This window comes from Salmo salar, chromosome ssa01, assembly GCF_905237065.1.
Source record: "Salmo salar chromosome ssa01, Ssal_v3.1, whole genome shotgun sequence".
Taxonomy (NCBI): Eukaryota; Metazoa; Chordata; class Actinopteri; order Salmoniformes; family Salmonidae; genus Salmo; species Salmo salar.
In genome coordinates this window covers 103,385,230-103,410,181 of record NC_059442.1, presented here as the reverse complement: position 1 = coordinate 103,410,181, position 24,952 = coordinate 103,385,230, and the positions used below count along the sequence as shown (strand labels likewise).

Genomic DNA, 24,952 nt, shown 5'->3' with positions numbered 1-24,952 from the left:
AACTTAGAAATATCTTAGAGACTTACCCAAAAATACTCACAGCTGTTGACTTAAATGAGATATTTCTGTATTTCATGTTTATTATAGGGTATTGTGTGTAGATGGGTGAGGGGAAAACATAGATGTAATCCATTTTGAATTCAGGCTGTAACACAACAAAATGTGGAATAAGTCAAGGGGTATGAATACTTTCTGTGTGTTGTCAAGTGTATAGTGTATCTACTTTAAGTCTTCTTGACACTAGTCAGTTCCAATCTTACTGCTCCACATTTTAAAGGGGAAATCTGGGATTCCACCACCACTTTTTTGGTACAGCTGTGGGATGGGGCTGGAGAAATGTAACCACTCAAAAATGCATAGCTATGAATGCAAGGACTCAAGTGCAAGGACTCACCACAGTCCATTTGTTGTGTCCTTCATCTATTCATCTATCTATTCAAAACCATTGGGCCAAAGTTCCCTTTGTCAACAGAAACTGTGACGAAGGATTGAACCGTCTAGTCTAAGGAATTAAGGCTTATACAATTCTAAGTGTAAACTCACGTTTGTCTTATGCATAACTCACATTCCTGGACACCTGGTAAAACCAACGCTGTACTCACCGTCAGTCAGGCTTTTCTTTCCAACTCACCTCTGCCACACTGTTTTGCAGCGTGAGTAAGATGGTCAACTACTGTCTCTGAAGGTGTGCTCTTGTGTCTGTCATTGGCTTTTCAGACCTTTTGTTACTGGGTCATTCCATGTGAATTCACTCACTTTTTGACTACACTCCTTTAGATTTGAACAAATCCTTCCAAACAGGTTTGCCCGTGGTAGAAGTGGTCAGAAAGTGCCGGAAACATTTAGGATATAGAGGTGCTCAAACGTGACCCATTTTGCATACCCTGCCCTACCATGAGACATCCATGTCTTCTACAATGAAAAAGATAAACGTTTGTTTGATATCATTTCAAAGCTTACAAACAGGGAGGGTTGTCAAACTATTTGATTATTTCTTAAAAAAAATGTGGTTATGTGATTTTAGATCATCTCAGATGTCTCGTTTTCACCTGTGTTGTAGCCCCATCTGACATTGTCTTAGGTGTTTGTTGTGCCCGTCACCGGTTGAGACACAGCATTCTCTTGAATACTTGGATGCTCCACACAACTGAATGCTTCTCACACCAATGTTTTGGCCCCTTCATCAGGGTTTTACAGAGAGATGACAACTGACCTTTGAAAAGGTTTTGCCTACTGTGAGGTAGGCAGTACATGATTATTCAAAAACAACTAGAAGCAAAATGGCAACAACAAAAAAATCACAAGTTCCAAACAAGGGATGTTCACACAGTAGTGGCCTGAACACAGGTTCCTGAACACAGGTTCCTGAACACAGGTTCCTGTATAGTCTAGGACCGTAGAGAGGTTTTAATCAGAGTTGTGCCTGGGCCCTGGGGGATAGTATGACTTCACAGTCAAATGTCTCAGAACAAGGCTGGCTTTTCAGGTTTTGCTTTGCTGCTGAATTGTTTGCTGTTCTTCTGAGTGGCAGGTGTGAGACTTTGTTTGAACATGCTGTCCAGAGTACCTCTCAGGAGTTATCTCTTACACACACACACACACACACACACACACACACACACACACACACATGCCCCTTCAGATTGGACTTTAATTCTTGGATGTGAGTAAGTGCAATAACGTTTATAAAGGACTGATTTTATTGTTCCTCCTCCTTGGAGGACGTAAACACACACTTAGTAAAGTACCTCATGTGTTTTCTTTTAAATACATTAGACTGGCAGAATGGAACCAATACTACTTGAAGTCTGATCAAAATCTCATGTCCCCATGGGCGAGTGTCAGTTAGGGGGAATAATAACAGAGCGAATATCATAACAGGTGTGATGCACTTTTTAAAAAACATGTTGAATCATGTCATGAAAGGTGTGGGTTTAACATCAAGCCACTTTTCTAAATGCAGGAGGTGGGTAACGTGTTTCATCATGTTTGAACAGAACAGACCACAGCAGAGGCTTGCCCTTTTAGGATCACAGAGGAAGTTGTTGTTTTTTGGATTGTTAGTTTAGTAGCCACTAGCCACTTGTTTTCGGTGAACAGCTTTAAAATGTTTTCAGGTTTCATTTGCCTTCCCTCGAGCAGCTTGGCAACAGAACATTATCAGTGGGAAGGCCGTGTTTTGGGGTTGCCCCTCTGCCCCCAACCGACCCAAATCCCTGACTGGTACAATCCACCGCTGATTAACAAAGAGCCTGATCTCTCCAAGTCAATTAATCAGATGAATGATGTGAGCCCTGCAGAGTCCTGGGCCAGACCTGGGGAGGAAAGGCCCTGTGTGGTTCGGCCAGACTGGGAGGAAAGGCCCTGTGTGGTTTCACATGGGTCCCTCGGGCCAGACCCCTTTCACAGGGAATTTTCACTCCTTTCGTATTTGTGTGTGTGTATCAAAAGGGATTGACATGGGAGGCAGATTGAGGGGCTGTAGATATGGTTTAGTATAGGCTAAAGAAGAACGGTGGGACTGGGATTTGATAGTATGACGTAGGCCTAGGCATCCAACCAGCTGCTGAGGCCGGCTGCTTTAACTACACAACCGGCTGCTTTAACCAGACAACCGGCTGCTTTAACCAGACAACCGGCTGCTTTAACCAGACAACCGGCTGCTTTAACCACACAACCGGCTGCTTTAACCACACAACCGGCTGCTTTAACTACACAACCGGCTCCAGGCACCAAGACTCTTATCTCTTGAGGCCCGTTCCAGTTGATAGCTCCTTCAGGCAGGCACCAGAGAGCAGGCACCAGAGTGCAGGCCGACCGATTTATGATTTTTCAACGCCGATACCGATTATTGGAGGCCCAAAAACCCCAATACCGATTAATCGCCCGTTTTTTGTAATAATGACAATTGCAACAATACTGAATGAACACTTTTATTTTAACTTAATATAATACATCAATAAAATCAATTTAGCCTCAAATAAATAATGAAACATGTTCAATTTGGTTTAAATAATGCAAAATAAAGTGTTGGAGAAGAAAGTAAAAGTGCAATATGTGCCATGTAAGAAAGCTAACATTTAAGTTCCTTGCTCAGAACATGAGAACATATGAAAGCTAGTGGTTCCTTTTAACATGAGTCTTCAATATTCCCAGGTAAGAAGTTTTAGATTGTAGTTATTATAGGAATTATAGGACTATTTCTCTCTATACGATTTGTATTTCATATACCTTTGACTATTGGATGTTCTTATAAGCACTTTAGTATTGCCAGTGTAACTGTATAGCTTCCGTCCCTCTCCTCGCTCCTACCTGGGCTCGAACCAGGAACACATCGACAACAGCCACCCTCGAAGCAGCGTTACCCATGCAGAGCAAGGGGGAAAACTACTCCAAGTCTCAGAGCGAGTGACGTTTGAAACGCTATTAGTGTGCACCCGGCTAACTAGCTAGCCGTTTCACATCGGTTACACCAGCCTAATCTTGGGAGTTGATAGGCTTGAAGGGGTGGGTATAATTTGTGGAACATTCCAACAGGAATCTGTTCCAAAAAACGTAAAGTAAAAGGTTGCCAACCAACAAAGCATACAAAGTAGCAACGCATACAAACCTAGATAACTAGCTGCCGAATAGGCATCAACTCACCACGTAGCTTATTCTAAATGTTTGTCCATAGGCAAACAGACATGTGAGGACAGACATTTTTCGGAATAAATGTGATGAGTGAAAAACGCAATGAAATAGTCCCTACCCGGTATCTTATTCTGCCGCTATACAACTTTGTATGCATTGTTTTTTGGAAACCTTGTTATTTACAACGTTTTTGGAATAGATTCCTGTTGGAACGTTCCACAAATTATACCCACCCAGGTTGAAGTCATAAACAGCGCAATGCTTGAAGCACAGCTAAGGGCTGTTTGAATGAATGCTTACGAGCCTGCTGCTGCCTACCACCGCTCAGTCAGACTGCTCTATCAAATCATAGACTTAATTATAATATAATAAACACACAGAAATACGAGCCTTAGGTCATTAATATGGTCGAATCCGGAAACTATCATCTCGAAAACAAAAGTTTTTTTCTTTCAGTTCCGTATTTTATCTAACGGGTGGCTAAGTCTAAATATTCCTGTTAGGCATTGATGTTTATGGTTAGGTACATTGGTGCAACGGCAGTACTTTTTTCGCAAATGCGCTTGTTATATCATCACCCGTTTGTCGAAGTAGGCTGTGATTCAATGAAAATTAACAGGCACCGCATCGATTATATGCAACGCAGGACAGGCTAGATAAACTAGTAATATCATCAACCATGTGTAGTTAACTAGTGATTATGTTAAGATTGATCGTTTTTTATAAGTCTAATGCTAGCTAGCAACTTACCTTTGCTTCTGGCTGCCCTCGCGTAACAGGTAGTCAGCCTGTTAATCCTTGTGGAGTGCAATGTAAGGCAGGTGGTTAGAGCGTTGGACTGGTAACCGAAGGTTGCAAAAACAAATCCCCCCCTGAACAAGGCAGTTAACCCCCGTTTCTAGGCCGTCAACCCCCGGGCGTCATTGTAAATAAGAATTTGTTCTTAACTGACTTGCCTAGTTAAATAAAGGTGTGAAAAAATATAGAGCAGTCTAAAGTGTTATATATATACATATATATAGGCAAATCGGTGGCCAAAAATACCGATTGTTATGAAAACTTGAAATCGGCCCTAATTAAATCGGCCATTCCGATTAATCGGTCGACCTCTACACCAGAGTGCAGGCACCAGAGTGCAGGCACCAGCCGTGTGGACTTGACCAGATAATGGTGATGGAGGAGGAATGCACCAGTCTCACCATGCTGTTTATTCTCCTCTGGATAGCGGATTGGCCTTTTCTTTTAGGCTGATTGAGTGAATACCTTTTTGAGTCAATCCCCCAAAATATCAACAACAAAGTAGATGGAAATACAAGTGACCTTTGTGGTTAGACTGATGTTTATATAACCTTTATTTAACTAGGCAAGTCAGTTAAGAACAAATTCTTATTTACAATGACGGCCTACCCCGGCCAACCCTAACCCGGACAACGCTGGGCCAGTTGTGTGCCGGCCTATGGGAATCCCAATCACGGCCGGTTGTGATACAGCCTGGAATCGAACCAGGGTCTGTAGAGACTCTTCTAGCACTGAGATGCAGTGCCTTAGTGCACTGTGTCACTCAGGAGCCCAAAATGTGATCCTGTTGAAAAAGGAAATCTATACATCTGTTTTCTTCAGCGCTACTCTGTGTCCAATGTTTAATGTTTATAACCATGCTATTCACTGTTATAACCATGCTATTCATTGTTATAACCATGATATTCTCTGTTATTGCCATGTTATGCCTGGTGTTACATCTACAACGTCTTTAAAGCTTTTATGGCTCAAACACGACTCTCTGTCTCTCTGTTTTTTTAGACAGCAGAAAATGAACGACACATTCCCCCTAACCAGGAAGAAGAAGTGAAGGAGTGGGGAGATCGTTGGAGAGAAGAGAGACAGAGACTGAAGAGGGTCTAAACTGAAGGAGTGACAGGAGAGGATACTTATTGCAGACACCATGTCTGTCTCCACCACCAAGCAGGAGAGAACCCTGTGTGTTCTGCTCCCTAATAAAGAACAGCTGGACATCACTGTGGGGGTGAGCACGTCCCATTATGACTCCTCCTGTTGATTCTGTAGGTATTCCATGAGTCAGCCAGGGGGGTTTCAATGGACGGCTTTTCAATGGAAGGTTTCAGTCCTGGGCCAGTAATGTATCAAGAGTATTTATAGTCCCGTACTATAAAATGTATGGAGTTGTACGTGTGTTTTTCTGTTTCTAAAACTGTCAGCCTGTTACAATCACCTTGTTTATAACAGTCTTCTCTCTCCTCTCAGGTCAAGTCCACAGGGCAGGATGTGTTCAGTCAGGTGTCTGAGCTCCTTGGAATAAAAGAGCTGCACTTCTTTGGCCTGACAGTGGTGAAGGGTAAGGCCAAACCAGCCCTAACCCAGGACACATATTCAGAAAGTGTCTCGTAGTAGGACTGATTTTCTGAGATCAGTTTACATTATCCATCATAGTAAATGAGATTAAATGGACGGGGGGGACCTGATCCTAGATCAGCACTCCTCCTGAGACGCTTTATGAATGTGGACCCAGGCCTCTGAGACCTACCCTGCCCAACCGCCCACCCCTTACCCTGCCTACCCACCCCTTACCCTGCCTACCCACCCCTTACCCTGCCCACCCACCCACCAATCCACTCCAGAGTCTTTGAACCTGATATAAATGTTTCTGCTGCATTAGACAACAGACATTCAGAGGGTCACATTATATTCTGATTACATAGTTACAGTAGACTTCAACGAGCTGATGTCATGCTCACTGTATTCATAATCCAGTATGTACACACACACTGTAGTACATACACTACTGTAGTACATACACACACACTACTGTACTACACACACACTCACTGTAGAACACACACACTCACTGTAGAACACACACACTAACTGTATTACACACACACTCACACACACAGTAGTACACACGCACACTGTAGTACACACGCACTACACTGTAGTACACACGGACACTGTAGTACACACACACACACACACACACACACACACACACACACACAACTGTAGTACACACACACACGGACACTGTAGTACCCACGCGCACACACACACACACACACACACGGACACTGTAGTACACACACACATGCACACTGTAGTACGCACACTGTAGTATACACACACATACATTACACACACACTGTAGTACACACACACACATTACACACACACACTGTAGTACACACCCCAGTCACAAACACCCCAGTCACAAACACCCCAGTCACAAACACCCCAGTCACACACACCCCAGTCCTCGAGTCCTTGAGTCCTTCTACTAGCAGTCTGTTTACATAATAGAACTAAACAACTGGGTTAGTTTCCAGAAACGGGGTAACGGCAGAATATGATCAGAAGGGAATGTTGTTGTGTGTTTCTGCATTACCGAGACTTAGATGTCTAATCTTCTTCAACCTTTGGTCAAGCTCAATTCAAATGTTTTGTCAGTCTCTTTCTTTCTCACTCTCCTTCCTGTTCTCTGTCTTTCTCTCTTTGTTCTGCCATGTTGAAATGTCTTGGTAATCTTGTGTGGCTCACCTCTTGAACAAGAGCTCTTTTGTTTTTGTGTGAGTGCCTGCATGCCTGCGGTGGTGTGGGGGGGCCTTCCACCTCTCTGGTCTGGGTCTGCCCGGGATTCCAACAATATTAACTTCATTAAGCCAGGAATGTGGCCCTGCATTCCACCTCTTCACTGGAGGGAGGGATGAAGGGATAGATGGAGGGAGAGATAGATGGAAGGGATAGATGGAGGGAGGGATAGATAGATAGATGGATGGGAGGAAGGGATAGATAGATGGAGATAAAGGGAGGATAAGGGCGGGTGAAGAAGAGGTAGGGGGGAGGAGTGGTGCCTGGCCAGGGAGTCTCGTTAAAACAAAACGAGTGAAAGGGAGGAGAGCAGAGGTGAAAGAAACTGAGTCAGAGAATGAGAGAGTGATTTTAATGAAAAGAGAGATGGATGGAGGAGTGAGTGAGTCATGTGGCCTGCCTGGTGAATGTGGTGAGGTCAGAAAGAGATGAGCCAGAAATAAAATACTTATCGTATAAAAAAATAAAGGCATTATGGATGAGGTGAAGACAGAGGTGAATAAGATGGATGTAATGGAACATGTTAGGTTGGAGCAGGGATGTACCAGAGACAGGATGTTATAACCCCAGTGGAACATGTTAGGTTGGAGCAGGGGTGTACCAGAGACAGGATGTTATAACCCCAGTGGAACATGTTAGGTTGGAGCAGGGATGGACCAGAGACAGGATGTTATAACCCCAGTGGAACATGTTAGGTTGGAGCAGGGATGTACCAGAGACAGGATGTTATAACCCCAGTGGAACATGTTAGGTTGGAGCAGGGATGTACCAGAGACAGGATGTTATAACCCCAGTGGAACATGTTAGGTTGGAGCAGGGATGTACCAGAGACAGGATGTTATAACCCCAGTGGAACATGTTAGGTTGGAGCAGGGATGTACCAGAGACAGGATGTTATAACCCCAGTGGAACATGTTAGGTTGGAGCAGGGATGTACCAGAGACAGGATGTTATAACCCCAGTGGAACATGTTAGGTTGGAGCAGGGGTGTACCAGAGACAGGATGTTATAACCCCAGTGGAACATGTTAGGTTGGAGCAGGGGTGTACCAGAGACAGGATGTTATAACCCCAGTGGAACATGTTAGGTTGGAGCAGGGGCGTACCAGAGACAGGATGTTATAACCCCAGTGGAACATGTTAGGTTGGAGCAGGGATGTACCAGAGACAGGATGTTATAACCCCAGTGGAACATGTTAGGTTGGAGCAGGGGTGTACCAGAGACAGGATGTTATAACCCCAGTGGAACATGTTAGGTTGGAGCAGGGATGTACCAGAGACAGGATGTTATAACCCCAGTGGAACATGTTAGGTTGGAGCAGGGATGTACCAGAGACAGGATGTTATAACCCCAGTGGAACATGTTAGGTTGGAGCAGGGATGTACCAGAGACAGGATGTTATAACCCCAGTGGAACATGTTAGGTTGGAGCAGGGATGTACCAGAGACAGGATGTTATAACCCCAGTGGAACATGTTAGGTTGGAGCAGGGATGTACCAGAGACAGGATGTTATAACCCCAGTGGAACATGTTAGGTTGGAGCAGGGATGTACCAGAGACAGGATGTTATAACCCCAGTGGAACATGTTAGGTTGGAGCAGGGATGTACCAGAGACAGGATGTTATAACCCCAGTGGAACATGTTAGGTTGGAGCAGGGATGTACCAGAGACAGGAAGTTATTACCCCAGTGGAACATGTTAGGTTGGAGCAGGGATGTACCAGAGACAGGATGTTATAACCCCAGTGGAACATGTTAGGTTGGAGCAGGGATGTACCAGAGACAGGATGTTATAACCCCAGTGGAACATGTTAGGTTGGAGCAGGGATGTACCAGAGACAGGATGTTATAACCCCAGTGGAACATGTTAGGTTGGAGCAGGGGTGTACCAGAGACAGGATGTTATAACCCCAGTGGAACATGTTAGGTTGGAGCAGGGATGTACCAGAGACAGGATGTTATAACCCCAGTGGAACATGTTAGGTTGGAGCAGGGGTGTACCAGAGACAGGATGTTATAGCCCCAGTGGAAAATGTTAGGTTGGAGCAGGGATGTACCAGAGACGGGATGGTACAAACCCCAGTGGATAGTTGACTGGTGATTTGTATCTAACACATTGATACAGTCCCCCCCCCCCTTATCACTTTCCTCACAGCTGCAACCATCTTATCAGTCCAACTGTTGAAAGAAAAGACAATGAGATCATTTGTGATGAAAGGAGATAAACTTAATTATTTTGTTTTGTTTGTATTCCTTAAGAACAAAGAGCTATTAGAATGAGGATTAAACATACAAGATGATTCATTATTACCACTCCATTTGAAGGGTACGTAAATAAGTACTTCATAACACATTCGTAAGGATACATAACGCTTTCATAAGAAGTACATAAGCGTTTCATAAATGTCCTTGGTTTTTGTAGTCCAGTTTACTCTGCAGGCCTAGCAAGCCAACAGTCAATAGTGTTACTTTCTTCCTGAGCCGGTATGTTAGCAGAGCCTGTAAGCAAACAGGCATATTAGCTTTAGCATAGCTGTCAACAGGCGTATTAGCATTAGCATAGCTGTCAACACAACAGTTGTGTCGTTTGTCTGCTGGTTGCATTGACCACACCAATGGAAGAACAAGTGGTTTTTTTCTTTTCTTTACTCTAATTAATGTCATTGTTAGGAAGATTTTACGCATGAGTTAATTATTATTTTATTTGACTGAGGGTGTCCTGTTTCCTGTTTTACCTCAGACAATGAGCACATCTTTCTGGACATGGAAGATAAGCTGACCAAGTATTTCCCTAAGGAATGGAAGCAAGATTCAGGGAAGGTAAGAGGGCTCCAATAATTTACTTATTGATGTATTCTAACATGGATGGTTTTTGGCATGTATCAGAACACACCCTGGTTAACCCAGCAGCTCACTGCAGCCCACTGCTCTACATAGTATCTAGCTGTGTATTGTTCTTAACATGACAAATAGTTCATGCTATGCCTTTACATTGTATTACCAGGCCCATTCGTTCACCCATGGTTGTGTTGTGTCCCGACTTCTATTATAAAGGTGTCCAGCACTTGCATCACTGTGTTGTGTTTCACCGTGGTTTTGTTGTTTCACCATGGTGGGGGTGGGGGTGTGGTGTTTCACCATGGTTGTGGGTGGGGTGTGGTGTTTCACCCTGGTTGTGGGTGGGGGTGTGGTGTTTCACCCTGGTTGTGGGTGGGGGTGTGGTGTTTCACCATGGTTGTGGGGTGGGGTGTTTCACCCTGGTTGTGGGGTGGGGTGTTTCACCCTGGTTGTGGGGTGGGGTGTTTCACCATGGATGTGGGGTGTTTCACCCTGGTTGTGGGGTGTGGTGTTTCACCATGGTTGTGGGGGGTGGGGTGTTTCACCATGGTTGTGGGGTGGGGTGTTTCACCATGGTTGTGGGGTGTGGTGTTTCACCATGGTTGTGGGGTGGGGTGTTTCACCCTGGTTGTGGGGTGGGGTGTTTCACCATGGATGTGGGGTGGGGTATTTCACCCTGGTTGTGGGGTGGGGTGTTTCACCATGGATGTGGGGTGGGGTGTTTCACCCTGGTTGTGGGGTGGGGTGTTTCACCATGGATGTGGGGTGGGGTGTTTCACCCTGGTTGTGGGGTGTGGTATTTCACCCTGGTTGTGGGGTGGGGTGTTTCACCCTGGTTGTGGGGTGGGGTGTTTCACCCTGGTTGTGGGGTGGGGTGTTTCACCATGGTTGTGGGGTGGGGTGTTTCACCCTGGTTGTGGGGTGGGGTGTTTCACCCTGGTTGTGGGGTGGGGTGTTTCACCATGGTTGTGGGGTGTTTCACCATGGATGTGGGGTGGGGTATTTCACCCTGGTTGTGGGGTGGGGTGTTTCACCATGGATGTGGGGTGGGGTGTTTCACCCTGGTTGTGGGGTGGGGTGTTTCACCCTGGTTGTGGGGTGGGGTGTTTCACCCTGGATGTGGGGTGGGGTGTTTCACCCTGGATGTGGGGTGGGGTGTTTCACCCTGGTTGTGGGGTGGGGTGTTTCACCCTGGTTGTGGGGTGGGGTGTTTCACCATGGATGTGGGGTGGGGTGTTTCACCATGGTTGTGGGGTGGGGTGTTTCACCATGGATGTGGGGTGTGGTGTTTCACCATGGTTGTGGGGTGGGGTGTTTCACCATGGTTGTGGGGTGGGGTGTTTCACCCTGGTTGTGTTGTTTCCTCAGGGGTTACAGAAGAGATCCCTCCCCCTGGTGCTCTGCCTCAAGGTGCAGTACTATGTGGAGAACGGCAGGCTCATCTGGTGAGGCTCCAAACAACATGCTTATTTCCTAATACTCTAAACATACCATCATCCTTCAGACCCACTGCTGGAAGCCAACAACAATGCACTCAAGGTCTCCCTCCAAAAATGTGGATTTAATATACCCAGCTCTGTATCTCATTAACCCCCTTTACCTCCTACAACTCCGTTGTTATTAAATCTAGTGGCCCTGCCTCTCTCTACCTCTCCCCCAGTGAGCGGAAGGCGAGGCGTCTGTACTTCTCTGACCTGAGGGAGAGGGTGTTGCGTTCTGAGTGTCGTCAGCAGGAGGAGGTGTACTTGCGTTCTTTCTTTCAAACATTTTATTTTAGATTTCTTCATCGTATGACAATCACAAACATTCAAAATTACACAATAACACAATGAAATCCCATTTTCCAGGTGTACTTCCAGCTGGCTGGGTATGCTCTACAAGCTGACCTGGAGGATCATCCCCTACCTGGGAAGAACCAGGGAGGCACCCGCTACTTCCAACCCAAAGAGTACTTCCCTCCCTGGGTAAGTGTGAGAGTGTGTGGGGCCTGGGGAAGTCTACGTGTTGAGATACCATACATCTTCTTACATGTGGCCACTGCCATTCTCAGTAAATGGTTCTACAGTGATATTGTCTGAATGTGGTTTCTCTGTCTCTCTCTGTCTTTCTCTCTTTCTCTCAAGAAAATCTGTCTCTCTGTCTCTCTGTCTCTCTGTCTTAAAGTCAGTTAGGTCTGGTTTGCTTAATTTAAGGAATTTGAAATGATTCGTATAATTTACTTTTTATACTTAATTGTATTTAAAACCAAAGACTTTTACTTGAGTCATTTTCTATTAGGGTATCTTTACTTTTACTAAGTATGACAATTGGATACTTTCTCCACCGCTGATGGCGAGCTGCCAGTAGCTTGCAGCCCACCTATGAGTAGCTCGCCAATCAATTCTAAAAGTAATGTATTTTTTCACGTGTTCCATGCAAACTGTCGTAAACATAAAGCTCCTGGCTACTATCCAATCAAAGCCACTTTGACATGATCCCATCCCTGGTTAGATACTATTGGTTTGAAAAACCAAACGTAACACAATATCTGCCAATTAATTTCCAGCAATATTGCCCCTGTCTGTCTGTTTGGTGAAAACTCAGTATGTAGCCAGTAAGAGATGCTAATGATAACTGTCTTGTAGGCTTACCTGACAGATCTACACTAGCTTTCAAAAGTTTGGGGTCACTTAAAAATGTCCCTGTTTTTAAAAGAAAAGCTATTTTTTTGGTCCATTTTAAAATAACATCAAATTGATCAGAAATACAGTGTAGACATCGTTAATGTTGTAAATGACTATTGTGGCTGTAAACGGCACATTTTTTATGGAATATCTACATAGTCGTGCAGAGGCCCATTATCAGCAACCATCACTCCTGTGTTCCAATGGCACGTTGTGTTTAGCTAATCCAAGTTTATAATTTTAAAAGGCTAATTGATCATTAGAAAAACATTTTAGCATTTATGTTTGTACAGCTGAAAACTGTTGTGCTGATTTAAAGAAGCAATAAAACTGGCCTTTAGACTAGTTGAGTATCTGGAGCATCAGCATTTTTGGGTTCGATTACAGGCTCAAAATGGCCAGAAACAAAGAACTTTCTTCTAAAACGGGAAATTCTAGAAAATATTAAATAAATTCCAAATTGTAGAAAATACTAAATATAATTATATGAACCATTATTTTACTAGGTATATTGGCAGAAAACACATCTCTTGCACACCACGGACCCTGGGAAGAGTTGCAGGGTAGAGGAGAGGAGAAGAATGTGCCTATTTGAAAGCTAGAAAAAAGAGTAGCTCGCAACGTTATTCTCATTTTTTTTAAGTAGCTCTCACGATAGAAAAGGTTGTAGACCTCTGTTCTACAGTAATATTTAACCAATGTGTGTTGTTAACTCTCCATCTTCAGATTGTGGCGAAGCGTGGGGTGGACTACCTGCTCTGTCACGGTCCCAAGGTACACAAGGAGCTGTTTGGCATGACGCCACGTGATGCGGTACTCCACTTCATCAAAGAGGCCTGTCGTCTCGAGGACGTCCCCGTCACCTTCTACAGGCTACAGAAGGTCAGTCAGAGATCTCATAGTAGAGTGAAGCAATCATTCAAATGTCTTAAGACCCCAAAGACCATTCAGAGACAGGAGCTCAGTGGCCAGGAAAAGTTCCCTAAAAGGAAGATGCCTAGAGAGGAACCAGACTCAGGAGGGAGGTAAATCCTCTTCTTGCTGTACTGGATAATCCATGTCCACAGCCCACATTTATTAGGCTGAAGCAAGCAAAAGTTATCGTGTGTTTTCAAAATTAGCCAATAGCCCAAAGCATATAACACTACACGTACACAAACGATCACTGAAATAGTTTTCATGGAGTTTCAACGTGTATGGGACAGAGCCACTGCAGACAGACGTTTAAACAGAGATATTTGAATTGTTACTCTTAGACAAATGTATCCAGTTGGCCTATTTGGGGGGGTGGTATGAGTGTATTAGTTAACAGAGGCTGATACAGTACATCCATTTGCGTCTGTGTTTTCCGAGTCCAGCCCAATGTCTACCTCCCAAATGGTACCCTATTCCCTGTATAGTGCACTACTTTAGACCAGAGCTGTATGGGTCCTGTTTAAAAGGAGGGCACTAAATAGGGAGTAGGGTGACATTTGGGGTTCATATGGCTGTGGGTTGGGGTTATATGGCTGTGGGTTGGGGTTATATGGCTGTGGGTTGGGGTTATATGGCTGTGGGGAGGGGTAATATGGCTGTGGGTTGGGGCTAATATGGCTGTGGGTTGGGGCTAATATGGCTGTGGGTTGGGGCTAATATGGCTGTGGGATTGCCTGTTATCTTGTTATCTTGGGGGGGCTCAGATGCTTGACTGACACCTCATCCTTCATTCTCCTTCTTCAATCCTTCTGTCTCTCAGGACAAGAAAGAAGAGAGAGGCACAGCTCTGCTGGGGCTGACCCTCAGAGGAATGCAGCTTTATCAGGTGTGTGTGTGTGGGGGGGGGGTTTAATGTTTCTGTGTTTGAGGATATGTGTCCCATCTGTCTACGTGTGTGTGTGTGTGTGTGTGTGTGTGTGTGTGTGTGTGTGTGTGTGTGTGTGTGTGTTAATGTTGCTGTGTTTGAGGATATGTGTACCATCTGTCTTCGTGTGTCCATGTGTGTGTCAGAGTGAATCTGCCTCCTCCTCTTACTATGCCCTCTACATCAGGAATGTGTAGGTTATCCAGAAACAGCAGTAAAACATTGCATGGGCTGAGTCCAAATGACACCCTATTCCCTATATAGTGCACTACTTTTGACCAGAGCCTTATAGGTAGTAGTGCACTATGTAGGGAATAGGGTGCCATTTATGACAAAACCATGGGCTGGGGGCCATCCCACCTCAGCCTTTTGATTTGTCCGTCAGAGGCCATCTGTGAGGATTAGACACACACACACACACACACACACACACACACACACACACACACACACTCTGGGAGGATTAGTTAGGGGTCTGGGGTCTGTAGTGATTTAGGGGGGTTGAGGTGATTACATACCCAGTAGACTGTGGTGTGACGTGTGATGTGGTATGTGAGATGAGGTGGTGTCGTGTGGTGTGTGAGGTTGTGTGAGGTGAGGTTGTGTGAGGTGAGGTTGGGTGAGGTGAGGTTGGGTGAGGTGGTTGTGTGAGGTTGGGTGAGGTGGTGTGTGTGAGATGGTGTGGTGTGTGTGAGATGGTGTGTGTGTGAGGTGTGTGTGTGAGGTGAAATGGTGTGTGGGGTGAGATGGTGAGGTGGTGTGAGGTGAAATGGTGTGTGAGGTGAGGTTGTGTGAGGTGAGGTGGTGTGAGGTTGTGAGGTGAGGTGGTGTGAGGTTGTGAGGTGAAATGGTGTGTGGTGAGGTGGTGTGAGGGTGTGAGGTTGTGAGGTGAAATGGGGTGAGGTGGTGTGAGGTGAGGTGGTGGTGTGGTGTGTGAGGTGGTGTGTGAGGTGAGGTTGTGTGGTGAAATGGTGGGTGAGGTGGTGTGGGGTGAGATGGTGTGTGAGGTGTGGTGTGTGAGGTGAGGTTGTGTGGTGTGTGAGGTGAGGTTGTGTGGTGTGTGAGGTGAGATTGTGAGGTGGTGTGAGGTGAAGTGGTGTGGGGTGAGATGGTGTGTGAGGTGAGGTTGTGTGGTGTGTGAGGTTGTGAGGTGAAATGGTGTGTGAGGTGAGGTGAAGTGAAGTGAGGTGAGGTGGTGTGAGGTGAGATGGTGTGGTGAGGTGAGAGACTGTGAGGACCTATCAGGTCTCTTGGTCTAAACAAGGTCCAGATGGTCCACTGAAAAAGGAGAGAAACACATGTTGGATTGTACATCTTCCTGTCAAGCCAAACCTGTAATGTTTTCTTTAAAACCTTTTACATGATACAATCTGGACTTGTGAATAAAGTATGAATCTCTCAAAATGCTCACGAAGACCAGCCCTTTGACACCACAGAAGCTCACTATTTGGCAAAACACCAAAAAGATGATTTTGACCAAATGAGTTTGGTTCATACTTTAAAACTGTTTATTAATGATTTACTACATATGAACTAATGATTCACTGTCCATATAAGCTACTAATAAACCCTTCAATGGAAGCGTAACCAATGTCTTTTGTCTTTGTAATGTGTGTGTCATTTCCTCAGGAGGCGGACAACATCCGCCAGCTTCTCTATGATTTCCCCTGGTCCAACGTGGGACGACTCACCTTCCTGGTACCCTCCACTTTATATTAACATATGTAAAGTGACTTCCTGTACAGTGAGTGCATGCATTGTTAGTGGAGGTGTATGTGATCCTGGTGGGAATTGAACCCACAGCCTTGGCCTTACTAACGCCATGCTCTTATCTTCCCATTGTCTTTTAAATGAAGTGGTATTAGAATGATTATTTAATGAGGGTTTTAATTACACTGAGCTGTGTAGGATTCCACCATGTCCTCCTGTCCTCAGGGTTACATTTTACATTGACATTTTAATCATTTAGTAGACACTCTTATCCAGAGCAACTTACATGAGCAATTAAGGTTAAGTCCCTTGCTCAAGGGCACAGACAGATTTTTCACCTAGTCAGCTTGGGGATTCGAACCAGCAACCTTTCAGTCACTGGCCCAATGCTCTTAACCGCGAGGCTACCTGCTCTTAACCGCTAGGCTACCTGCTCTTAACCGCTAGGCTACCTGCTCTTAACCGCTAGGCTGCCTGCTCTTAACCGCTACGCTACCTGCTCTTAACCGCTAGGCTGCCTGCTCTTAACCGCTAGGCTACCTGCTCTTAACCGCGAGGCTGCCTGCTCTTAACCGCGAGGCTGCCTGCTCTTAACCGCTAGGCTGCCTGCTCTTAGCCGCGAGGCTGCCTGCTCTTAACCGCGAGGCTGCCTGCTCTTAACCGCGAGGCTGCCTGCTCTTAACCGCTAGGCTGCCTGCTCTTAACCGCGAGGCTGCCTGCTCTTAACCGCTAGGCTGCCTGCTCTTAACCGCGAGGCTGCCTGCTCTTAACCGCGAGGCGACCTGCTCTTAACCGCTAGGCGACCTGCTCTTAACCGCTAGGCTGCCTGCTCTTAACCGCGAGGCTGCCAGCTCTTAACCGCGAGGCTGCCTGCTCTTAACCGCTAGGCTGCCTGCTCTTAGCCGCGAGGCTGCCTGCTCTTAACCGCGAGGCTGCCTGCTCTTAACCGCGAGGCTGCCTGCTCTTAACCGCTAGGCTACCTGCTCTTAACCGCGAGGCTGCCTGCTACCTGGTCAAATCAATAAATAATGATGTCATCATGTTGCCCTCCCTTCTCCTGTTCCTTCAGGGGAAGAAATTTGAGATCCAGCCAGATGGTCTGCCGTCGGCCAGGAAGCTGGTCTACTACACTGGGTCTCCGTTCCGCTCGCGCCACCTCCTCCTGCACCTCAGCAACAGCCACCGACTCTACCTCAGTCTCCAGCCTGCCCTCAAACACCTCCGACAGCTGGAGGACAGCGAGGGTGAGTGGGGGGAGAGGGAGAGGAGGGGAGGGTCATGTGATTAGAGATGAGGTCTAATGGTTATCTATGGAGTAACACGATAACTAATGTTCTTGATTGCATTTACATTTTAATCTGTTTGAAGCCAAATTTCCACAGTGTTTCTCCTCTCTTCACCTCCTCTATTCTCTCCTCTATTCTCCTCCCCTCTGTTTTCCTCTCCTCTGTGAATGAATGGCTTAATTTGAACATCCTCTCCTCTCTGTCCCCCTCCCCTCTCTGTCCCCCTCCAGAGAAGAAGCGCTACAGGGAGTCGTACATCAGTGATGACCTGGATCTAGACCCTCCAGGGGGCAGCGAGGGGGGCAGTCCCGGCCTGTCCCGACACTCTACCTCCAGCTCGGGCATCGAGGCAGATCGTGATGCGACACGGCAACACAGCACCATCTCCATGGAGATGGCGTCCATGGAGGAGGAGACTGGGCTGAGGAAGAGGATGGAGAAGTGTTTCAGTTCGGCGGCGAGTCACGGGAGTTCTCACACTTCGGGCGTGGACACGGGCAGCAAAGCACGCACTGATGAAGAGGAGTGGCAGGAAGAAGGTGAGAGAGGTTAGAGTTTAAGGTATCAGTCGAAGCGTGTGTGTGTGTGTGTGTGACAGACAGACAGACAGACAGACAGACAGACAGACAGACAGACAGACAGACAGAAAGTGGCAGTCTGATAGTGTGTATCTGATGCAGCTTGATCCATTGTCTTAGGTCAGGCGGTCTCACTCCTATGCAATGTATGGTGTCCATCCACTCTACCCGGAGTGGGTGAAAACAAGCTTTTGTGATGAAATTTAACTTCCTTGTGTTATGAAATACATTTGACCACGACAAATATGATTCTTCGTGTTCTGAATGGTTCAGTGGGGTCTTTCTGTATCGTTCATATTATTAACAGTATACCCAACATGTTGGATTCCTTTCTCTAATGTATCATTCATATTATTAACAGTATACCCAACATGTTGGATTCCTTTCTCTAATGTATCGTTCATATTATTAACAGTATACCCAACATGTTGGATTCCTTTCTCTAATGTATCGTTCATATTATTAACAGTATACCCAACATGTTGGATTCCTTTCTCTAATGTATCGTTCATATTATTAACAGTATACCCAACATGTTGGATTCCTTTCTCTAATGTATCATTCATATTATTAACAGTATACCCAACATGTTGGATTCCTTTCTCTAACGTATCATTCATATTATTAACAGTATACCCAACATGTTGGATTCCGTAACCTAATACATCCAACAATAAGCCTGAGCTCTGAAAGAGCGGTGCAGCTTTCTGTTGTGGTGGTTGTCTGCAATGTTATTTCTGCCGGTCAAAGCACAATTAACATCATGAGTTGAAATAAATGTTCCTTTGACATTTCAGAGATACTCTTGTTTTTCTGATCAATCTTTCAAAAAGAACAGGAACTTAACATTTAATATGAACAGTGTATAGTAAAATACGAAAATACTACATGTCATGTCTCAAAATCGATATCTATCTTACCTCTATTGTTTTATGTCCTCTGGATTTGAGAAGAAAGATGACAAGTTCAGCGGTGCGCCTGTCTGTAGAGTTCAGCGGTGCGCCTGTCTGTAGAGTTCAGCGGTGCGCCTGTCTGTAGAGTTCAGCGGTGCGCCTGTCTGTAGAGTTCAGCGGTGCGCCTGTCTGTAGAGTTCAGCGGTGCGCCTGTCTGTAGAGTTCAGCGGTGCGCCTGTCTGTAGAGTTCACCGGTGCGCCTGTCAGTGGGTCTTAATTCTGACACGATGCTATTCTCCTGATTTATGACCACGTTTTCTTCTCTGGCCTCCATTGATTTACTCGCCCTGATCTTGACCATCCTACAAGGGTAAAAACTCCAATAAGTTTGGAACGGATTATGATGGAGACATGAGGTTAGAACCATTGGTTTTCTCAGAGGATTATCTACACAATTAAGTGTTTTTGATTGGACACCCTACTAGTCAATCACTCAGCATAAAGATGGGTGTAGAAAATCTGCCATGTTACTTTGAGTCATCAAAAGTGGAGCAACAGCAACAACATGATTTGTCAGTGTTCAGGAATTCAGTGTTCTGGAAGTATGTTACTGGCATTCATCTGTCTTATCTTCACAAAGGTTTTAAAGATAAAGATTATGCAAAGATGTTTTACTCCCATCCTCCCACAGCCCACAGAATGACCTGTTTATGGTGTGCTGCCCTGTTACTCAAGTAACACACACACACACACACACACACACACACACACACACACACATACCTGCGGTTTAGAGTAAATACTCCATGTTCAGTTAACTGTGGCTGCGTTCCAATATCCACACTAGAATACCACTTACAATGCTTGCCAACTACTTTGCTTAATTCTACATGTATGTTAGTGTGGTTGTTAGAACAAAGACAGTTTTATTTATGGATTCATTCCTCTGTTCTGAATACTCTTTCCATCACATAGACTGACCAGGTGAATCACAGTGAAAGCTATGATCCTTTATTGATATCACCTGTTGTGTATATCGCGTCATTCTAAGTGGAATACTACTGGACACATCGATCGTTCATTCAAAAGTAGTAATTCCACTAAGTATTCTGCTTCTCCTCTCCAGAGACCCAGCAGGCCAGTGTGGACAGTCCAGGAGAGGTTTCCGTGGACGACCCAGAGGAAATGCTGAGATTGGCTGAGCTGATTGAGGGCGTGTCAGTTGATTGTCCCGTGCTCACCTCAGAGACTCATTCTGAAGGTGAGTGAGGTTGTAAGCTATATGAGTTCTTATCACATTATATTGTAAGTATTTTAACAACTGACAACATATAGGACATTAGAGAATTGTTTTGAATAACGTACTACCGAAACTTGCATTTGTTATATATATATATATATATATATATATCTCTATCTCTATCTCTACCTGTACCTGTAGGAAGAACTACTGCTACTAGTTTAACTAGTTGTGCAGAGACTTTAGCAGAGATGAGATTTTGTTCATAAAGAACATTACAATTGAGTCTCATATGCCACCTAGTGGCCTGGGAATTATATATTATTTCAGATTCTTGCATTCCTTTACATTACATTACATTTAAGTCATTTAGCAGACGCTCTTATCCAGAGCGACATACAAATTGGTGCATTCACCTTATGATATCCAGTGGAACAACCACTTTACAATAGTGCATCTAAATCTTTTAGGGGGGGGGTTAGAAGGATTACTTTATCCTATCCTAGGTATTCCTTAAAGAGGTGGGGTTTCAGGTGTCTCCGGAAGGTGGTGATTGACTCCGCTGTCCTGGCGTCGTGAGGGAGCTTGTTCCACCATTGGGGTGCCAGAGCAGCGAACAGTTTTGAATGGGCTGAGCGGGAACTGTGCTTCCTCAGAGGTAGGGAGGCGAGCAGGCCAGAGGTGGATGAACGCAGTGCCCTTGTTTGGGTGTAGGGCCTGATCAGAGCCTGAAGGTATGGAGGTGCCGTTCCCTTCACAGCTCCGTAGGCAATCACCATGGTCTTGTAGCGGATGCGAGCTTCAACTGGAAGCCAGTGGAGAGAGCGGAGGAGCGGGGTGACGTGAGAGAACTTGAACACCAGACGGGCTGTGGCGTTCTGGATGAGTTGTAGGGGTTTAATGGCACAGGCAGGGAGCCCAGCCAACAGTGAGTTGCAGTAATCCAGACGGGAGATGACAAGTGCCTGGATTAGGACCTGCGCCGCTTCCTGTGTGAGGCAGGGTCGTACTCTGCGAATGTTGTAGAGCATGAACCTACAGGATCGGGTCACCGCCTTGATGTTAGTGGAGAACGACAGGGTGTTGTCCAGGATCACGCCAAGGTTCTTAGCACTCTGGGAGGAGGACACAAGGGAGTTGTCAACCGTGATGGCGAGATCATGGAACGGGCAGTCCTTCCCCGGGAGGAAGAGCAGCTCCGTCTTGCCGAGGTTCAGCTTGAGGTGGTGATCCGTCATCCACACTGATATGTCTGACAGACATGCAGAGATGCGATTCGCCGCCCGGTTATCAGAAGGGGGGAAAGGAGAAGATTAATTGTGTGTCGTCTGCATAGCAATGATAGGAGAGACCATGTGAGGATATGACAGAGCCAAGTGACTTGGTGTATAGCGAGAATAGGAGAGGGCCTAGAACAGAGCCCTGGGGGACACCAGTGGTGAGAGCGCATGGTGCGGAGACAGATTCTCGCCACGCCACCTGGTAGGAGCGACCTGTCAGGTAGGACGCAATCCAAGCGTGGGCCGCGCCGGAGATGCCCAACTCGGAGAGGGTGGAGAGGAGGATCTGATGGTTCACAGTATCAAAGGCAGCCGATAGGTCTAGAAGGATGAGAGCAGAGGAGAGAGAGTTAGCTTTAGCAGTGCGGAGAGCCTCCGTGACACAGAGAAGAGCAGTCTCAGTTGAATGCCCAGTCTTGAAACCTGACTGATTAGGATCAAGAAGGTCATTCTGAGAGAGATAGCAGGAGAGCTGGCCAAGGACGGCACGTTCAAGAGTTTTGGAGAGAAAAGAAAGAAGGGATACTGGTCTGTAGTTGTTGACATCGGAGGGATGGAGTGTAGGTTTTTTCAGAAGGGGTGCAACTCTCGCTCTCTTGAAGACGGAAGGGACGTAGCCAGCGGTCAAGGATGAGTTGATGAGCGAGGTGAGGTAGGGGAGAAGGTCTCCGGAAATGGTCTGGAGAAGAGAGGAGGGGATAGGGTCAAGTGGGCAGGTTGTTGGGCGGCCGGCCGTCACAAGACGCGAGATTTCATCTGGAGAGAGAGGGGAGAAAGAGGTCAAAGCACAGGGTAGGGCAGTGTGAGCAGGACCAGCGGTGTCGTTTGACTTAGCAAACGAGGATCGGATATCGTCAACCTTCTTTTCAAAATGGTTGACGAAGTCATCCGCGGAGGAGGATTCAGGAGGGAAGAGAAGGTAGCAAAGAGCTTCCTAGGGTTAGAGGCAGATGCTTGGAATTTAGAGTGGTAGAAAGGGGCTTTAGCAGCAGAGACAGAAGAGGAGAATGTAGAGAGGAGGGAGTGAAAGGATGCCAGGTCCGCAGGGAGGCGAGTTTTCCTCCATTTCCGCTCGGCTGCCCGGAGCCCTGTTCTGTGAGCTCGTAGTGAGTCGTCGAGCCACGGAGCAGGAGGGGAGGACCGAGCCGGCCTGGAGGATAGGGGACAGAGAAAATCAAAGGATGCAGAAAGGGAGGAGAGGAGGGTTGAGGAGGCAGAATCAGGAGATAGGTTGGAGAAGGTTTGAGCAGAGGGAAGAGATGATAGGATGGAAGAGGAGAGAGTAGCGGGAGAGAGAGAGCGAAGGTTGGGACGGCGCAATACCATCCGAGTAGGGGCAGAGTGAGAAGTGTTGGATGAGAGCAAGAGGGAAAAGGATACAAGGTAGTGGTCGGAGATTTGGAGGGGAGTTGCAATGAGATTAGTGGATTCCTGAAATGAAATGTGAGTGTAAAATGGAGTCCAAATACCTGCCTCTATCTGACTACAGTGATGTCATTTTAACAGGATTCAATGGGGATCAGGTAGACAGAGATGAAGACCTGGTGACACTACGCAGCAAAGATGCCCTGGGACAGGTAAGACCCCTATCCTCCTCCTCGATCTTCCTCCTCCTCCTTTCTCAGGATACTCCATGTTTCCTCACCTCTTATTACTTTCATAAACTCACTCTCTCTCTTTCTTTCTCTCTCTCTGTATTGCAGATCCTGAAGTCAAGATCCCATTGCGTGGACCGCCACAGCCAGAGTCTGGATGACGTTCGCCTCTTCCCCCCTACCGCCCCCCTCGGCACGACTCTACCCCCTGACTCCTCCCACAGCTACACCTTTGGCCTGCCCCTCCCGGACTCCCAGAGTAACGCTAAGAGCCCCCCAGGGTGTAACAACGGGGGCTACTACCTCCCCCTCCACTGCCCGGCTAAGGGCTCCTTCTATGGACACAGGTCTATGAACTGCCTGTCCCTGGATCTACTGGGAGACGAACAGCTGTTGGAGTTTATACTGTAGAACAACACAGAGGACCAATGTCCTTCTTTAAGACCTATTCTCTACCTACATCCCCCTCCAATGAAACTGTGGGATACAGGTGAGTGGCTGCATGCAGCGAGAGTTCTAACTGTAGAATGTAATGTTTTTACACTACCGGGCCAAACGGAACTGGCCTGGTTACATCAAGGAGCACCGATACCGTTCTGTGAACACCAATACCCTTTTCACACTACTGAACCAGGCCTTGCCGAACTGTACTGGCCTGGTTCCATCAAGGACCATGGATGGCCTCTTCAAGCCTGTGCTCTACTGTATGACTCAGATACAGGGGAGAGACTGCACAGAGATGTTGGAGGACTTCATGGACCTTTTTAAGAGGAGAGAACAAGTCTGACGTTGATTGGTATTGGTAGCATTCATTGTGAAACGGAAGGAGGCCATTGCCTTCAATAATCATCCCAATACAGACCATAATCTACATATTTATTGAACATGTTTGACACCATTTTTGTTTACCGTTTGTAGATACTTTGTACATATTTTCAACTATTTTACTATATTTTTTACTTTGAGGTACTAACACATTGTAACCATAACAATAGCTGTAAATTATACACAGCTGTATGTAAATAGGGGTGAACATTGCGTTTCTTAATTGGTGTTTGTGAATCGTGGCATAGTTTGAACCAGGAGTATCTCTAGAAGTACTTTATGGTCTGTTGTGAAGAGCAAAGGACTTAACTGCACGTTGACATCCTGTGTACATTTAAATGTATCATCATTACATTATTAAAAATAACCAACAGCATTTTTAGTCTTATGTTTTGCATTTGTTTCCCTTGTGTGTCAGTTTGTCTATAAAAAAAGAATGCTCTGAAATGATCATACACGATTGTGTATTTTGTCGCGATAATATTTTATGATATTACAAGTCTGCTATAGCTGCAACAATGTATTGTCCTTGTTTTTTTTAATACAAAACGCAAAAAATGTCATTGTAAAAAACAGTTCAACATGCTTGGACTGTTTGTCAATATTACATTCACTCCTGTGTCAAACTACCTTTCTATTAAATGTATTTCCAAATGTTTTCTTTCTATACTAATACATTTTTACTTTCTAAGTAGAGCAGCACATTATTATGTACTATGAACTATTTCTGTGTCTTCATGCATACACTGGAATGATTATATAAATAAAGCAATGACAAAGAATCTCTCTGTACGTTGCCCAACGCACATATTGGGGTCAAATCAAATTTTATTGGTCACATACACATATTTAGCAGATGTTATTGCGGGTGTAGTAAAATGCTTGTGTTCCTAGCTCCTACGGTGCTGTATTATCTAACAATTCACAACAATACACACGTTACCTCTTATATTGGTCCGTTACCTCTGTTA

At 45.7% G+C, this 24,952-nt stretch overlaps 1 protein-coding gene across 2 annotated transcripts in view; it reads left to right on the top strand.

Moving 5' to 3' along the window:
- Positions 1-24,763, top strand: part of LOC123723785 (FERM domain-containing protein 6) — a 27,601-nt gene extending 2,838 nt beyond the window's left edge. Inside the window, exons 2-15 of one of the 2 annotated variants that reach the window (XM_045687063.1) lie at positions 5,434-5,656; positions 5,896-5,986; positions 9,974-10,053; positions 11,440-11,516; positions 11,732-11,810; positions 11,919-12,035; positions 13,461-13,616; positions 14,470-14,535; positions 16,204-16,272; positions 17,354-17,528; positions 17,801-18,109; positions 20,147-20,302; positions 23,068-23,138; positions 23,265-24,763. In XM_045687063.1, the coding sequence (XP_045543019.1) occupies positions 5,576-5,656; positions 5,896-5,986; positions 9,974-10,053; positions 11,440-11,516; positions 11,732-11,810; positions 11,919-12,035; positions 13,461-13,616; positions 14,470-14,535; positions 16,204-16,272; positions 17,354-17,528; positions 17,801-18,109; positions 20,147-20,302; positions 23,068-23,138; positions 23,265-23,567 (1,830 nt within the window). In that variant the 5' untranslated portion in view covers positions 5,434-5,575 and the 3' untranslated portion in view covers positions 23,568-24,763. The remainder of the gene's footprint in view (positions 1-5,433; positions 5,657-5,895; positions 5,987-9,973; positions 10,054-11,439; positions 11,517-11,731; positions 11,811-11,918; positions 12,036-13,460; positions 13,617-14,469; positions 14,536-16,203; positions 16,273-17,353; positions 17,529-17,800; positions 18,110-20,146; positions 20,303-23,067; positions 23,139-23,264) is intronic. The other variant, XM_045687065.1, reaches the window with a different exon arrangement.
- The last annotated feature ends 189 nt before the right edge of the window (positions 24,764-24,952 follow it).